General features: G+C 34.7%; 3 protein-coding genes across 3 annotated transcripts; 2 read left to right on the top strand and 1 right to left on the bottom strand.

Moving 5' to 3' along the window:
- The first annotated feature begins 345 nt into the window (after positions 1 to 345).
- Positions 346 to 5994, top strand: LOC142162864 (uncharacterized). Its single transcript, XM_075219880.1, has 13 exons — positions 346 to 795; positions 1001 to 1029; positions 1473 to 1631; positions 1969 to 2032; positions 2122 to 2925; positions 3255 to 3542; positions 3691 to 3814; positions 3901 to 4179; positions 4290 to 4352; positions 4537 to 4864; positions 4956 to 5076; positions 5165 to 5685; positions 5784 to 5994. The coding sequence occupies exons 1-13, from the start codon at positions 346 to 348 to the stop codon at positions 5992 to 5994; spliced, it is 3441 nt and encodes a 1146-aa protein (XP_075075981.1).
- Positions 5995 to 7337: 1343 nt separating this feature from the next.
- On the bottom strand, positions 7338 to 8320 carry LOC107785232 (uncharacterized). Its single transcript, XM_075219874.1, has 2 exons — positions 7832 to 8320; positions 7338 to 7682 (listed from the first exon to the last, which is right to left on the bottom strand). The coding sequence occupies exons 1-2, from the start codon at positions 8318 to 8320 to the stop codon at positions 7338 to 7340; spliced, it is 834 nt and encodes a 277-aa protein (XP_075075975.1).
- A 3325-nt stretch (positions 8321 to 11645) lies between these two features.
- LOC107785233 (3-ketoacyl-CoA synthase 11) lies at positions 11646 to 14341 on the top strand. The gene is made up of 3 exons (XM_016606483.2): positions 11646 to 11985; positions 12162 to 12212; positions 12394 to 14341. Exon 3 carries the CDS (start codon positions 12448 to 12450, stop codon positions 13981 to 13983), a length of 1536 nt encoding a protein of 511 aa, XP_016461969.2. The 5' UTR covers positions 11646 to 11985; positions 12162 to 12212; positions 12394 to 12447; the 3' UTR covers positions 13984 to 14341.
- The last annotated feature ends 4224 nt before the right edge of the window (positions 14342 to 18565 follow it).

Raw genomic sequence — 18565 nt, 5'->3', positions numbered from 1 at the left:
TCTCTCCTTATCTTCGATCCAGCCCACCTATTTCACCCAGCACAAGCTTCCCACGCTTTTCTTTGTTCTTTAACAGTTAACAAGTAGACTAGAGTATAGTTTTGAAATCTCCATAGCCAACCGATGAGAACGCAAAATTCACCCACATTCGAGTTTTTAATATTTTTTTTCCGATTCCGTTCTATCTCTTCGTCTAGTACCTATTTTTGGGTGACATTTTTTCTTTGGGTGAAATTTTTGCTTCTGAAAGTACATTTTAGTGAAAGTGGGTTTTCAAAATCATAGGATTTTTGTATTTTCCTTTGTACTTTTGTGAATCAATGTCTATGGGTTGTTGTTTTCTCTATGGGTCGGAAGCATTGTGCGCGTAAATGGTGGCGCCGTGGACAATATCATTCTTCAACACAAGTAGCTGCTGAATTCGTTGCCTCAGCCATGTCTGTTCCTAGTTTTTCCTTATTTTCTGATTCTCAGTCTCTATTTAGTCATAACCCTAGCAGTAGTCATGTTGAAAACACAACTGAAAATGTAGAATTAGAGGGTGGAAAAGGCAACAATATTAATGCTTCGTCAGTCGATGAAACTCCCTACCTGTCATTACCCGACACAAATTCTGAACCAGTCATAGGAGATGTTCCTGTGACTGATAAGGGAAAAGGTAAAGTTGTTGAGGATTTTGAGTTAGGGGGAAGCCGACGTGAATCCGTGCCTAAAACAGAGACTCAACCAGTAGATATTGATTGTAGCAATGATTCTCAGTTAAAGAAGAAAAAAATTGGTATCGCACCCAAGAAGGTAATTTTCTTACAATTATGATCTTTGAGATTTTTAATGTATAGTACATTGTTATTTTTTGATTTCCTGTTATGTTTTTGTATTATATTATAGTTATAGTCAGTTGTGATAATTTTAAGTGAATTCTATTTCTTCAAGTTCATTCTGTACATTTAAGAGAACTGTTGTAAATTTATTACGATTTTCATTTATCTGTTTATTCCAGCTATCCGTTTCATCAATGTTCAGTGCGACGTAATAGTGTTTATAGCTGTCAAAATCCATCACTAGATGATTAACTAAGAGAAAATCAAGTACCAGCGAATTTTGAGTTTTTGGGTGAAGTTCATTTGAGCTGTTCTATGTGTATGTTTCTGTGATATTAGCAAAATTTAGGCCTATCATTCTGCTTAGAAGAAGTAAAAGATATCATTTTGTATACATTGTGTCTGAGCGTGAAGGAATTGAGTGATCTTTTCTACTATATTGTACAGACCAGTTAATTTGCAATAATGAGCTTGTTAATTTTGGATGGCATATTTGTCTTTGCTATTAGTTTCTCAATGTTTTTGAATCAATATAGACAGATTAAATTAATGTTCTGCTTGAGGTTTAAAAAGGGTCACTGATTCAGTAGTTGTTGTAGTCAACCATATTTATTGAAGCCAGAGCTGCTCTGTGTGATTTCTGATTTTCAGCTTTGCATTAGATGGTTTTGTACATGATTTAGTATTTAGCCAGTTGACAGTGGTGGAGAGAAGCATGGAAGGAATGGGACCATGTAAGTTAGGAGTGCAGAATGAGCTTTTCTTTATATGTGGAATTGTGTGGATGAGGTCAATGGGCGAGAAGCGCTGGTACTGTAGCATAAGTTCCTTGTCGAATATTAGCTATCTTGTAGTGCAATTTGATGTGAGTTTATGCTATTCTTTTACTTTCTTAGTAATCTCAAGAATATGCAAGATGAAAAGTATTTTGCTACTATCCTCTAAAATATGTATTTGATAGAATAGTTTTCGGATACTGTAGATTTAATAGCTAAGTTTCTTTTGGCTTTCCCTCCCTAGTAATATTGAATATGCATCTTCAATTGAAACAACTTAAAGTAAGTTTATGCATTGATGGTCACTTAGTATTGCTGCAAATTGTTCCCACACTATTTTCCTTTTGTTTCTTTATGAGTAAAATTTGTAGTTGCCGGAAATTAGTCAGTAGAATTGTATACCCTGCTGGTATAGTTATATGTCGTGTTGGTATCGTATGGTAGTTGTAATATTTTTAGTTGGTTTAGTTGCATTTTAAGTGAATTTTATTTCTGAAATTATTTTATATGAATATGTTTTGCAGTGTTGGGATTTCCTTGTGCCTATGAACTTAGATTATAAACCAAAGGTTGATTGGGATACCAACTGTCATGTTATTCATCAATTGAAAGCGAATTTATCAAAGAGGCAACTTCAACTGTTTAAGAAAACATGCTTTGGCTATTTTTTGGATCTGCCACCAGTTATTGTGCAGATTCGGGTTATGCACCATTTGCTTATTAGAGAAGTACATCATGAGGTGAAAAATGAGATGTGGTTTGTAGTGAATGATTCTAGGTTGTGCTTTGGCTTGGGTGAATTTGCACTTGTTACTGTGTTGAAATGTAAGGGTGATACAAGTATAAAGAGCATAACAGAGAATAGGTTGATTTCAAAATATTTTGGGACTGCATCTGTGACATTTGCCCAACTAGCAGACTGTTTTAAGAAGAAGAAATGGGAAACAGATGATGATGCGTTGAAGATAGCAGTTCTTTATTTTGTGAACAGCTTTTTACTTTCTCAACTCAAAACAAAGGTTATTTCACGGTCTTACATTGACTTGGTTGAGTGCGGTGATTTTAATAATTATCCATGGGGTATATATATTTATAAAGCTACAATTGACTCGTGTTCCAACAAGTTTCAAGATAAGCCTTCTTTTTATAGACTCGGTGGCTTCCCGTTGGCTTTACAGACTTGGTTGTATGAATGCTGCCCAAGTTTGGATGGTCACTTTGCTGATCATCTTGGAAACAAACTTCCACGAATTTTGAATTGGGTAGTCATGGGTCAAATACTGAATGAGCAAGTTGCTTTGCAAATGTGTAGCTTGCAACGCGAGCAGGTAATTTTCTCATAGTTTTATTGCCTCTCTTAATGTTTTGGTACAGTAGTTTAGTCACAGTTGTAGCAATATCCCAGTTCAGTGATATACTCTGTTGGTATACATGTATACTATATTGGTATCATGTATACTATATCCCAGTTCAGTGATATACTCTGTTGGTATACATGTATACTATATTGGTATCATGTATACTATATCCCAGTTCAGTGATATACTCTGTTGGTATACATGTATACTATATTGGTATCATATGGTAATAGGGATCTTTTATCTTTCCATACTTTATTATCATTTCTATTTCTAACTAGTGTGCTTAATAATTGCAGCTAAAGAACATCACCCCAACTAATGATGAGAAGAAACTATTTGATGAAGGTCTAAACTTTGAAATTGAAGTTGAGTGCACTGATAGTCAGCCCGATAGCTTTCAGGTTTTTGGCACTCAATTACCAAAGACACAAAGTATGCATGAAAGTATTAGAGGTGATTCCCAACCTACCAATGCTGAGGTAATGAAGGAGTTACAAGCTTTGAAGCTTTTTGTAGAGACCAAGTTTGAGGAGGTGCTTGCAGCTATTGGTAGGCAGTCAATGAAACCAGAGGGAAATTCAGCGGTATTGATCTTTTATATAATATAATGCTATAGTATATTGTTCAAAGATGCAATATATGCTTATAGGATACTATTCCATTCTTTACTTTTAGTGCACATAGTATTCTTGTAATATACATAATACTAAAATTGTTGTTTCTCATTTTCAGCATAAGCAACAGGATAATGATCCTGACTTTCGTGAGATGCATAATGATTATGACCAGTTTGAAAGTGGCCACGTTGGGAATGATTTTGTAGTTCTTGGAGATAGCACGCCCAAAGCGCCTTCTAGTATGTAAATCACAGATTTGATTGATTTTTTTTTTTGCTATTGTTTTTTGAAAATAGTACTCTTGCTTATACTTTTATATGTTTAGTATATGGTTTTGGTGGGGTTGGTCAAGATGGAGGTGCCACTGGTGTCAATGTGAAGAACGTCACAGCAAGTGATGGTGTAGTTAATGATGATTTTGGCTTAGATTCTAACTTTAAACTGTCTGCATCTGCAATTGATCAAATCACTGCCATTACACAACAAGCAATATATAAGCAGTCATCTCATGATGTTAAAAAGTCAGGTCCTGCTCCACTGCCATCAAGAATCCCTGTACAGACACGAGCAGATGTTGTTATTGAGTCTAATACTGCTCCACAGGGTACGATGTTGATATTACTAATTCTGTAGTTAGTATGTAAATGATAGGTTCTTGATAGTTTTTAAATTTTTATTTAAGTAGTGATGCTGATAATGCTTTTATGTGTTCAGCATGTCAGGTTGATGGTGTTGGTCAAGTGGATGTTGGTGGCAGTAATGTGAATTTGCCTTCTGGTAATGTCTTCTATATATAACTTTTCATTCTTTTTTTCTAAATTTCTTAACTTTGTATATTTATTTATTCACTAGCATTTTCTAATTTAAGCTCCATGTCGACACGAGGGTGATCTTCACTTCGATTCTGATTTTGAATATATTGATTCTTAACTTGATCTAATTGCTGCCATTACACAAAGAGGGAGACGTAATGTAAATCAATCTGGAAATGAACTGACAACTCGTGCTGTAAATAAGTCTAAACCTGATCAGTTGGTATCAAGAAGTATTGTCCAGATACAAACAGACGTTGAAACTACTCCTGCAGTTTTTGCATGGAGAAGGCGCCCCGCAGCTGTAAAACAGTCGCCGTATAGGAATGACTGGCAATCTGGTGTTAGTGTAGTTGGGGGATCCTCGAAGGTTATCAAAGTAAGATTTCCATTTGTAAATGACATTTCAGAGACTGTTGATTTTAAGCTTACGACTACATTCTCAAACTTTGTTGAAGCAAACATGCAATTGGGAGAGTGCGTATTCGTTTCCATGTACTTTTGTTTTCATTTTTTCTTAATGTTTGTTGTTATATTTCTTATCCATATCTTCTTTTATACGAAATAGGGAAGTGTATTTACCTGGTGATCAAAAGCTAGAGCCTTGTTTTGACTTTGAAGTTGAACAGATTGATGATAAGACGTTTTTCCATACCTTAAACTATTATGGCAGGCCGCTCTCTAGTTCGGTATGTGTACTGCTTTTTATTTTTGTTGTTGTAGTAGTTCATTCATATTGTTAGTGGTAGTCATGTTTTCTTCCTCTCTTTTTTGTAGCACTTGAATATTATATTCTACTATCTTAGGAAGAAGGCGAAATATAAAATTAATATGCCAATCAAAGTCACAACTACAAATACTCTTTTTAATAATATCATTCAAAGGGTTTTCACAGAATTTGTAAAAGGTGGGAAACAAGATCATTTGATTGATAGATCAGACGATATCATGGAGTACATAAAAGGATTTAGGATGCATTGCAACACTCCATGGCACCAGGTTGATCATGTCATTTTTCCAATTAATTTGGCAGAAATTTGGCATTGGATATTTGGGTGTGTGTCATTCCACAAGAGATGTTTTTACGTATATGACTCGCTACGTAATCGAAAGCACAAAAAAGCTATTCAAAAAGTGGCAGAGGCTTATGCTGTGTTGATCCGCCTATTTCTAGTTAGTATTGAATTTTATAACCAAAGAAGTGACATTGTAGTAGAAAATGGTCTGCACATGGGAAAGAAGTTGACTGATCCTTTTGAGATTGAATTGATTACAAATCTACCAACACAGCAAAATTCGTAAGAATAGTTACTTTTTTTTACTTTGTTTTCCTCATTAATATTAACATTTTCACTTCTAATTGATTTTTATAGTCTGTTAATTTGTTTTATTTCAGAGATTGTGGAGTATATGTTGCTTGCTTTGCTGAGTATATTATTGAAGATCTTCCAATCCCTGTTTCCAATTTTGATGTGGATGGTCTTCGAGCTAGGTTTGGTATACTGTTGTGGCACTATGGGAGGAACAAGCAGTTGCATGGCGAATCAAGTGAATCCGAGGCTCCAGTAGCACCTAAAAAGACTCGTGGAAAGAAACACAAGAAGTAGTATAGGTCTCTTTTTTGTTTTAGTTAATCGTATCATGAAAACTTTGCAGGATTTTAATAGTTTTTGGTGAAGTATTGTATTATTAGTAGAAAATGACCTTCTGCTGATTCAAGACTGTAGGAAACTTGTGCCTTTATAAAATATTTCCAGCTGCTAATGTTTCTTTTGTCATATTTAATTATTCTGGTTCAGAATATGTGGTATATATTTCTTCAAGTACATGGGGGTTATCAGTTTAGTTATGTCTCTTGATGCTGAAAATTTGCTGATTTTGTTTCTGATTTCAGCTTGTTTTATTAGGCTTTTCTTAGGCTTCTTCCATAAAGTTGTTAGTTTATTAGGATGCCAAGGTCCATTCCTTTAACAGAGGGTAAGGTTTAATGGATTCTGCAAGTGAAATTAGGGGCAGATGAAGCGAACACTTCCAACAACATACAAAGTAGTTGTGATAGAAGTTAAATGATCTGCTTTCGAATGTGATGATGGTCTAAGCTTTAATGTTCATTTGTAGTTTTAGCATAGATGATGTATTAGTGTAGTAGAACTATATACCAATCAGGTATACTGATATACCATTTGGGGTATCACATTGTATTTGACTCACATTTCTTCCTTCATCAACTAGATGTAAGTACTGACATGAGTTCCAAAGCGTGCGCATTTTGGGTATCACGTTGTATGTGGTGCACCATTTGTATTTCTGCGCATATTTTGTTTTATCCATATTAGTGCAATACCACTATATAACAGCGAGGTATACAAATATAACATTTGGGTATCACCTTGTATTAATGCACCTGATGATGTACAATAATTGCATGTAAATGGCTTCCAATTTGTTATACTTCAATACAGACATGAGCTGCAAAACGAGTCCATTTTGTTAACAAAGTATGTACAAATGTTGCATTTGCAGCACCACTTCTATTTCTGCACATATTTTAATACTAATAAGATATACAGATATACTAATAAGGTATACATATATACCAAATGGGTATCACATAAATATTTTAGCATCTTTTTTCCTGCAGCAACTAGATGTAAATGCATCCCACTTTTATATACTAAAATAGAAAATAAATAGATTCTTATTGAAAATACAAGTAGCCATATAAATTTGTTGCCAAAAAGTAATTTCTCAAAGAATCATCATACCAAATATATGTCTAGTGCAAGAAATGCATTTTATTTTTTTGCAATTCACAATGCTATGATTCTACGATATATGAGTTCTATAAAAACATTGAAGCATTATATCAATCTCTTTTTGGAATATTTCGGCATGTTCTTCGGTTGTGTCCTTTTCTCCCGCATAGTGCACATGTAACTATATTTCCTTCCTAGCCTCCTATGCCTCTCTTCTTTTTAGGTCTTCCTGGTTTGATTTTTCCTTTTGGTGGCAGTACCACCTGCGAAGAGACATCTTCTGGAATTTGCCACATTGTTTCATCTGGTAATGGATTTACTGGTATCTCATATGTTTTCAGCAAGTAGTCTATGTTGTAGTAATCCGAGCAATACTTGTATGAATCCATATGGAATTTTTGTATAACTGCCATTGCATGTGGACATGGAATATCGTCTAGCTGAAACCTCCCACAAGTGCAGTTTCTTTCATGTAGGCGCACCACATTTCTTGTTTGGCCATCAATTACTAAATGTAAGAATTCAGTTGATGGCAACACCTAGTATAATTTTAATTAAGAAAAGTCATTAGCTATATGAAGTAATAGTATTTCTTAAATAACAATATTCAGTTTTTTAGTGAAATCACTAAGGTAAAAAAGTAAAAATACAGTACATGCAGTGTTTTTATGATTTTGAAAATGCATACCGTCATCGTCTGTGATAAGATAGTATTATCTGCCAATATTTTTTCATACTTTGCACCAATCTTCATAAATGATTCCACTGCATCCTTCCGATTGGTGTAATTCCATTTTTGAATCAATGTTGTCATAAAGTCAAGCAAATTCACAACTGGGAGGTCTCTTGCGTGCTTGTTTGCTGCATTTACTGATTCCGCAATATTCGATGTCATGGTCATGGTTCTATTTGCCTTGGAATGCGCCCGGGACCATTTATCATATCCAATATCCATCAGGTATGTTTTCACTCTACTATCAATAGCTTCTAACTCTGCCATATGCCTGTTGAATTCTTCAACAGTGTATGCTCTTGCTAAAGCAAAATATACTTCTTTGATTTGTTTTTGGCTCTTCCTGAAGTTTGTCTTTATGTTGTTCCACAAATGGAACATACATGCACAATGAGGGACTTCTGGATAGACAATTGAAGTTGCTTTCCATATAGCATCATGCATGTCTGATACAATGCACATTCCCTCTCTTTGTCCATAGGTTTCTCTGAACTACACGAAGAACCATTCTCACGATGCATCATTTTCCGAATCAACAATTGCATATGCAAGGGGTAGAATTTGTCCTGTAAAGCCAAATAACAAAATATCAATTACAACACACTATATTAATTTAGCATTTCATATAGTAGTATAGTCATAGGTAGGTGCAGGTGTGTAGCAAAACAACTATATACTTTGTTGGTATACTTGTATACCATACTGGTATCATATAATATTTGCAAATATTTTTTGTTTCTTTAACTGAATGTAATTGGATTGTACACAAAATATTAATTTAGTATTTCATATAGTAGTATAGTCATAGGTACGTGCAGGTGTGTAGCAAAACAACTATATACTCTGTTGGTATACTTGTATACCATACTGGTATCATATAATATTTGAAAATATTTTTTGTTTCTTTAACTGAATGTAATTGGATTGTACACAAAATATTAATTTAGTATTTCATATAGTAGTATAGTTATAGGTACACGCAGGTGTGTAGCAAAACAACTATATACTCTGTTGGTATACTTGTATACCATACTGGTATCATATAATATTTGAAAATATTTTTTGTTTCTTTAACTGAATGTAATTGGATTGTACACAAAATATTAATTTAGCATTTCATATAGTAGTATAGTTATAGGTACGCGCAGGTGTGTAGCAAAACAACTATATACTCTGTTGGTATACTTGTATACCATACTGGTATCATATAATATTTGAAAATATTTTTTGTTTCTTTAACTGAATGTAATTGGATTGTATTCTTACCCTCTGCGTCTTGCGTGGAAGCTGTGAGTGTGGTCTCTCTATATGTTGACTTTAAAAAACTTCCATCAACTACAACTGTTGGCCTACAATAGACCCATCCTCTAATCGATGCATATATAGCTATGAATGCATACAAGAAGCTCCCATCTCCTTCAGTGTGTAGTCGTGTCACTGATCCTGGGTTAGCGTACTCTAACATATAAAGATATGTTGGCATTTTCTTGTATGATTCACTTGGTGATCGTCTCAATAATTGCATTGCTTTTTCTTTTGATCTCCATGCTTGCATGTAGCTTAAGTCCATACCATATGCTTTTTGGATGTCTCTCTGGATATCTGTTGGTGTATATATGGTTTTCGGGTCAACAAGTTTATCTTGTACCACAGCTGCAACAAAAGCTGAGACAGCTTGCTTTTGTGAACAAAATCTCTTATCAGTTAAACAACTGTGGACAGAATTGAAATCTGTCACTTTGAAAAGATTTGATGCTCGCAGGCTTGATGCTTTAAGTCTCCAAGTACATCTTTCATCCACGCATTCAAGGATATACCTATTTATAACACAAATACAGTTATGTATAATGTTTTATTGATAAAAAACACACACAAATATCCGTACAATTATATACTCACATGGTATACTCTGTTGGTATACTTATATACTGTATCAGTATCATATTTTGCTGATAAAAAATATAGACAAAGCAGCACAATTCTATACTCACATAGTATACTGATTTAGCATACATATATACTATATTGGTATTATGTTTTACTGATAATAACAAAGACAAACCAATACAGTTATATACTCGCATAGTATACTGATATAACATACTTATATACTATACCAGTATCACTGATAAAAAACACAGACAAACCAATACAATTCCATACTCGCATAGTATGCTGATTTAGCATACTTATATACTACATAGGTATCACATAGTTTTTTACTTGAAAACATGTAGACGGACCTTCTTGGGCATGATTTATGAATCCGATATTGACATTTTTCTCTAACGACATACTGTTTCATAACGAGAGCCAGCAGGTTCTTGTCTTCATAAATTTGTCCTTTTTCAACATTTTGATGAAATTGATCAGTTATGATGTTTGCATCATCAAGTTCTAAAATGGCGTCATCTCTTTCTTGCACATCAAACATAATAATCATATCAGTGCTTTCAAATTGTGCAATTTCTGATGAAATTGGAGCAACATCGAAACTGGAGGTGCTTGCAGCTATAGTGTTTTTAGCAAACGACACACACAGGGGAAGTGTTGTCATCCATGCACTTGATTTTTTCAATTCAATGTAAACACTAATACTCATATCGCTGCAAATTGTAATTGGTGGATATCCTTGAGCAATAGCATACTGAATAACTATTGTTTTACTGTCCTTTTGCAGTTGCTTTGCAATTTCTCTGAGAAGTTGTTCAAATTTCCAAGAGGTCTTTATTAGAATTGCATCAACATGAAAATTTATGAAATTATTGTTATCATCCCATTCTCCACTATGCTGTGGCAGAATTGGAATATTTTCCATGATTCTGAAGTTATAATCACTTTTATGTCTTGAATCTCAACAATGCAAATTTCAACAGTGTTCGAAATCAACAGTATTCGAAATCAAAAGTGTTCGAAATTTCAATAGTATATAGCTGCAACAGATTTTTCGAAATCAAACCTATAGATCTCCAGATCTCCAAACCTATAGATCTCCAGATCTCCAAACCTAGATTAGAATTTTCAGCTAAAATTCAGAAGTTTAGCTCCGAAATCAAAATCAAAATAACAGCGAAATCAAAATCCGAAAAGAAGATGCAAATCAACATCTTCGATTTGTTTTTTCACACTTAGTGATCTTCAAATTAGGGAATGTCGGTGGAAATCTCAATTGTGTGCGCTGATTTTCTGAAATTTTGAGCAGCTTTTGCGTTTTTATAGGTAGGGCATTAAGCGTGGGATAGTTATTTTGATATTCCCGTTTATTTATTAAGTGAGTAGGAGATTGTAATTATTTAGCGGGTAGAATTCTTTAATGGGTAGGGCAGGGTAAATAGTTTCACTTTTATAGGTACTCTTATCTTTTCCCCAAAAAAAAATTCAATCACCCTTAAGCCCATATGCGAACCTAGGATTTGAAGGTAGAGGGGCACATGGGCGGATCGCTCAACCACTACGCCTATCAGACTTTTAATATAATCGTTTTCTATATATATAAAATTTCGGAGGTTAACGGGTTCGATGACCCTTCTACTATGCCTTAGTTTTTGTATTTTAATAGAGAGAAAAAAAAAAGGAAATATTATTTTTAGAAAAAGAAATTTTTGTAGTAGTACTTTTTCTTCTAGATTCAAGGAGTCAATTAATACATAGCTATCCCTTCCCCACCAACACAGTTTTATACACGTTCGCAAGGAAGTAGAAACTAGTACTACTACTTGCTTGCTAATTTCCAACTGCCCAATCCTTACGGAAGTGCGAACGTAATCGCAACAAACGTCCATTGAATTTTCTTGTCTTTTTCTCTTCCAAGACCTGCACTTGTACTCACATGAGTGGGTCCACTAGTAAAGAGTTTGATACTACTCCATCTCCATATGTTAGAACTGTGGGTGAAGCTGACTCAAGAGAGCAGATGAAAAAGTGAAAAACTGGCTACCAAAATTGGACCCCACTACGGAATCAACGTTTTTATCCTTTTAAATGCAAATCCAAATTTTCACTCGTTTCCTATAAATTAATATCTGATTATACCACCTTCAAAACCATCTTCTATCTCCTCCCTCTCAAGCATTGTGCAGTTGTGGGGGTTGTATTCCGCACTGATTAAGGTTTGTTTTCCTGATCTTGTCTTGAGATGGGTTTTTCTTCTTTTCCTCACTGCTTAAAAATTTTGAAATTTGTCTGTCTATGTTTTGTTTTTCTGTTTTGTTGGATGTTGTCACTGAGGGAAACTTTATCTGTTGTACATTTAGTCAGACTGATGTTTGTTTGTTCTTTTCTACAGGTGGTTCTTTGAGTTTGGCCTGTTTTTCCTGTGAGACATTCTTGTGAAATGGTACTTGTTCTTGAATATTTTTGCTCCTTTGTTTGTTAAACCTTTAGCATGTTGTAGAAATTCAATCTTTGCTGTAAAAATCCAATCTTGATTGCTATTACAAAACTGAAATTTTGGGGCAACTCAACGATTCTTAGATAACCGTTGACCTTAAATATTGCCAATCTTGTGTTGTTTATAGGACTGACTGCCCTTGAACTGTTGATTTTGTGTTATATCAACACAAAAGATCAAGATGAGTGAAACTAAGCCAGAAACACCAGTAAATCCACCTTCTATTTCAAGAAAGCTTCCTGATTTTAAAAAATCTGTGAAACTGAAATATGTTAAACTTGGATACCATTGCCTCATTACACATGGAATGTACCTGTTTTTGTCACCTCTAGTTGTTCTCACTGCTGCTCAACTCTCTACATTCTCACTCAATGACCTTTATGTTCTTTGGGATCAACTTAGGTTTAATCTCATATCTGTTGTCATTTGCTCCACCCTTTTGGTCTTTTTGTCTACTCTCTATTTCTTTACCCGTCCTCGCCCTGTCTACCTTGTCGATTTCTCGTGCTATAAACCGATAGATGCAAGGAAATGCACAAGGGAGAATTTCTTGGATATGTCTAAGTCCGTTGGAACGTTTTCTAACGAAAACCTTGAGTTTCAAAGGAAAATTGTTGAGAGGTCTGGTCTTGGTGATTTAACTTACCTTCCCGAAGCAGTGACTCAGGTACCTCCAAATCCTTGTATGGCAGAAGCAAGAAAAGAAGCGGAGGCTGTTATGTTTGGAGCCATCGACGAGCTTCTTGCTAAAACCTCTGTTAAACCTAAGGATATTGGAATTTTAGTAGTGAATTGCAGCTTGTTTAACCCGACCCCTTCTTTGTCTGCGATGATTGTCAACCATTACAAACTTCGGGGGAACATTATCAGCTACAATCTCGGTGGAATGGGTTGTAGTGCTGGTTTGATCTCGATTGATCTTGCGAAAGATCTTCTTCAAGTCCAGCCCAACACTTATGCCTTGGTGCTTAGCATGGAAAACATCACTTTGAATTGGTATTTTGGTAATGAGAAATCCATGCTCCTTCCGAATTGCTTATTCCGTATGGGAGGTGCTGCTGTGTTGCTCTCAAACAAAAGATCAGATCGAAGAAGATCAAAGTATCAGCTGGTCCATACTGTTAGAACTCACAAGGGTTCTGATGATAAGTGCTTTACTTGTGTCTACCAAATGGAAGATTCCAATAGAGAAGTTGGAGTCTCTCTGTCGAAGGAGCTGATGGCAGTAGCCGGTGATGCTTTGAAAACCAACATCACTACATTGGGTCCTCTTGTGCTTCCTATGTCGGAGCAGTTCCTTTTCTTCTCCACGTTGGTAGGAAGGAAGCTATTGAAGATGAAGATTAGGCCTTATATCCCTGATTTTAAGTTGGCGTTTGAACATTTCTGCATTCATGCTGGTGGGAGAGCTGTATTGGATGAAATAGAGAAAAACTTGCAGCTTTCTGATTGGAATATGGAGCCTTCAAGAATGACACTTTATCGATTTGGGAACACTTCAAGCAGTTCCCTTTGGTATGAATTGGCCTACTCGGAAGCCAAGGGAAGAATCAAGAGAGGAGACCGAACTTGGCAGATAGCATTTGGTTCGGGATTCAAATGTAATAGTGCTGTTTGGAAGGCATTGAGAACTATAAATCCAGCCGAGGAGAAGAATCCGTGGATGGATGAGATTCATCAGTTCCCTGTCGATGTTCCAAAAGTTGCAAGAATCTAACAACTTAATGGAGCATTGTATTTAATTAGCTAAGCGCTTCCAAAATGTGTAAAGTTGGAATCTTTCTCAGAATACTATGGTTATAGGGGGCATCTGTAGAGTAGTCAATCTCTTGCCTCCGAAGGCAGTCATTAGCTGAGATATTTGATTCAGTTTCTAAAAGGTTTATTAATACTTACTTTCAAATCTTTAAGGTTTCAAGCTAAGCCTTCTTCTCCTTTTGATGTTGATATTGAGTTTACGGACATGAGTAGTAGGTAATCTTTTGTTTGTTCAATATGTGTTAATTAATATTTATGTAAATTTCTTATGGATGATTATTATCCTGGATTCAAGAATTGGGCGAATATTAGTGGGATTCATGCTGTAATGTTAATTGTTTTGTTGAATTATTTCTCCAACCTGTTTATGTTGGAGAACAGTTAAGCACATCATTGTTCTCAACCTCTCATAATGGATTTTTTTTTTCCATTATTCATTAAACTCATCCTCCCCCTCCCTCCCACCAATCGGAGAAAATGCGCAAAATGAAATAGAAATTCTCCAATATGAAAAATACAGAGGAAACTTTATTGTTTGGGGATAATGTGATATTGTTGTGAAATAATACCTTGTTTATTTGGAAGAAGAAAAACGGAAAGAACTGGAAAATGAAGTAGAAAGAGGAGGAAATGTGTCCTCTTTTGTTCTGAGATTATTAAATTTCAAAAGTGGTGAGGGAAGGTATGTTTAACAAGCAAGGCCAAAGGTGAAGTAAATTTTTTTTTTCTTCCTCTTCTCTACAAACCAAATGAAGAAAAGTTGTCTTTCCAAACAAGTGGGTGTGCAGGGGAAGAAAAGGGAAGTGCTTGAAATATGAAGTTGGAAGTGAAGATGGAAAAGATATTTAAACAGTTATTCATCAATTTATGTGCTACTTTTGGTTCAGGAAGACAAAATCTGTAGGAAAAACAAAAATTCTGAACATCTGTTATTGTCACGACTCAACTTGGGGCCTGTCAAGGGCATATAACGGCCAGCTTACTCAAGTCCGGTGCACTAAGCTCTAATTATGTGCGGAGTCCGGTTAGGGGCATACACAAGATTTATATTAAGTGGTGTCGACATTTAAAGAAATAAATGAATGAATATATTACTGTACCAACATCATATTTTAAAGAAACACAATATTACAAATCTCCATCGACGAGTTTTCAGTTTTTGAAATTTATCCATAATAGACTCATAAAGAATATTATTAAATACTTCATTTTTTAATCCAAAATAGATTCATTAGGTGATGAGTCGGACTTTTTTTTTTAAAAAAGTAAAGGAACCAGAGGTTCCAGCATGCTTACATTTTTATTGGGGAGTCGAAGGATCAAGCGTTTCTGGCTTCTGCATTTTCTTCAAAATAAGGCTCAAAATTTCAAACAAAAAAATAGATCAGCTTAACAGGGATCGATCCTATAACCTCCAAAGGTTCACTGCAGCGCACCAACGAAGCTCTAGCATTAAGAAAGGTCATTTTTTAAAATAATTTAGTTGTTTTGCATATCATTTGCGCATACATAAATTAAAAATTTGTTGACGAAGTGGTGTCGGATGACATCGCTTGGATGAACGTGTATCCTTTCTTGGGTTTGGGGAAGGGCTGGACCACGAGGATCTGTACACAACCCTTTTTTGCCTCCCTACTTCTCCTTTTTTAATAAATAAGTCTCGTTGGCCCTCGCTGATAAGAAAAAAAAATGTGATGACCACTCTAAATAACCACAAGGATATAGGTAATCTTTATTTCGACTACGTTGACATTTACCATTTGCTTTTCATATTATTTCATCAATCATATGAAAATAATTGTTCATATAACTCAACTCATATCTCATTGCATATCTCTATAATTTCAAACCTTATAGCTTAAGGACTCATAGCTTTTCCGAAAAGTAGAAAAAGTTTTCCTTTCATTTTTCTTTTTTGTTGTTGTCGACCTTCTTTATTTATCATTTTTTATTGTAAACGATGAGAGTTTATAAAAGCATTAAAATTGAACTCTCTAATAAAAGAGAAAAAGGCATATATTTATTTACAATAATCAAATGTAAAAGGAAAACCAAGTTATATAATTTGTTAAAATATGCAAATGAAGAGATTATTTTTTCTTGAAATTTTTTCCTTTTTCCTTTTTCATTTTAAGAAATTATAAAAAATATGGTTTCATCTATATAGATTATTAAAAAAAATTAAGTATATCTGTAGGACCAAAAATTGATGAAAAAATACAGAAAAATATAAAACTAGGTGGTAATTCTTGTTAAAACTTGAAAAATAATCTACTTGGAGCTGAATGCTAAAAAAATATTCAAAATATTAATTTTAGAAAATTAGCAAAAAATTTATATCATAAATTCAATTTACGCGAACCGCGAATAAATTCACTGGACTCGAAAAGCCATAAGGACTAACCAATTACAGATAGCTCCTCGATCTGTAAACCCCCACTACTAAAGTTTGTAAGTTTCTCATTTCAGTTGACTGTTTTGCCCCTCAACTCGATAAATATTTATATCATCCAAAATTGTCGAAGTATATCTAAACTTGTACAACATGTTAGCAGACACTTGATGAACTTTCATTTGCTTTTGAGTTATTTCAAACCTCTACGTGTCGTGCAAACATGTTTGAATAAGCTTCTTCCTCAAAAAATTAAATATACATCCATATTTGCACTAGCAAAACCCCACCAAATTAAACCACTATACACAAGTCTACGACCTTGGACAGCAAGTGTAGGACGATGCCGTTTAATCATCAGCTTTCATTTCAACTTAATTAGCTATGGAGAGATCGATCAAATTAAGGTAGGCATATATAATATTACTACTGTTGTTCCTGTAAATATTTATTTGCTTATTTTAATTATATACTGCAAGCATAGTCCTGGAGAAAATAATATTCCTTTATTTAGTTTACCTTTAAATTCAATTGTTTTTAATAATTTGTAAGCGCGATAGACTAGTTATACTTTGTTTTCAGAAGGAAAAAACAGGCTAAGCCTTTTTAAATAATTTGTAGAAAGGGAAAAGTAGTCTAGTAGTAGTATATATAATAAAAGAAAAAGAAAAAGGTGCTGCTGTGTTGAAAACATGACAAACTTCGTATTTTCAGCTTAAGCAACAAGCCCAGACGAAGTCACATTGCTTTATGTGTCACACCTCTTTTTTACCACCCGACGGGTATATAAGGGAGTTTTTCCACTTTAAGTGACATTATTCGGAATGAGATTATTTATTTAATTCTTAGAGTCGCCACTTGGAATAGTTCATTTGGTGTCCCAAGTCACCGGTTTATTTTAAAATCCCAAATCGGGGAAATTCGACTTTCCTTTTGAAGTCTGCGAACCAGAAATTCTATGTAAGGAATTCTGTTAACTCGGGAGAAGGTGTTAGGCATTCCCGAGTTCCGTGGTTCTAGCACGGTCGCTTGAACAATTATAATTGGCCTATTATCTGATTTTAATACAAGTTTTAGCCTATGGTACAGTTTAACATATTAAACCGCTTTTAATTATTTTTAAGGAAGATTCAACGTTATCTAAAACACGTCTTGAACCATGCCACATGAAATGCGCCCCCGGTTCGCGACACATTTTATCTAACGTTGTTGAGATTTGGATTTGGGTCACATGAAATGCACACCCGAGTTTAGGAAATTAATTTTTAAAATAGCGCGCCTAAAACAACTATACACTTTCAAGTTTGCGAGGGCCATGGAAAATTCAACTAAATGGAACGCCTCGATTTCTAAGGATTAAAATTAATTAAGTGAGGGCCATGCGTTTTGGGGTTTTATTTGGCACGACACACCTAAAATTATTCTAATCCGAAGGATTTCTAAATTTAGTTTTGAGGGTCATAGCTATTGGTGTTATTTAATATGGAAGGCCCCAACTAATTAACGGAATCTACATAATTAAACACTAAAGAGTTGGGATTTTTACCCTTTTTAATCTAATGTTCATACTGACTTAAACAGAACCCTTTGCATTAAAGAAGAAGGCAGATCTGTTTGTTTAATAAATGGCTCGTGCCATATTCGGCAATTGAAAGGGAATTTAAAGAAGGCAGGCGCAACATGATGAGGCATGCAATTCCATTTCCGGTGGCCCCATCGTCCAAGACCGAAGAATGGACAAAATCTTTTGAGAACTAAGGACTAAAGAAGGCCGGACTCGAGTTCGAGTCACCAGGCACACAAATAGCATATGAAATCAAGAGTATTGACATGAGCCCAACAAAGCTTTCAATAGCAAACAATCATTTAGCAGTCATACTCAAATCAGTCTTCGACTAATTTCAAAGAGATAATTGCAAGATTTCAAATCTAATTAAACCTCTGTTCAATACATATAACGACAAATAAGATCCTATGGGAATATCCAATAAACAAATATGAACCTAAATATCAACCTCAACTAAACATACTTACAAGCAAATGAGTAAATCAGTACATAGCTCGACTCTTGAAGTAACCTGGACCATTTTCTTATCCAAATAACTGTAAACTGATTAATGACTTTAAAACCAATAATGATTTTGTGAAG

Source organism: Nicotiana tabacum, chromosome 1 (genome assembly GCF_000715075.1).
Source record: "Nicotiana tabacum cultivar K326 chromosome 1, ASM71507v2, whole genome shotgun sequence".
Classification (NCBI taxonomy): domain Eukaryota; kingdom Viridiplantae; phylum Streptophyta; class Magnoliopsida; order Solanales; family Solanaceae; genus Nicotiana; species Nicotiana tabacum.
Note: the sequence above shows the minus strand (reverse complement) of the source record. Positions and strands in the feature narration are given on the sequence as shown.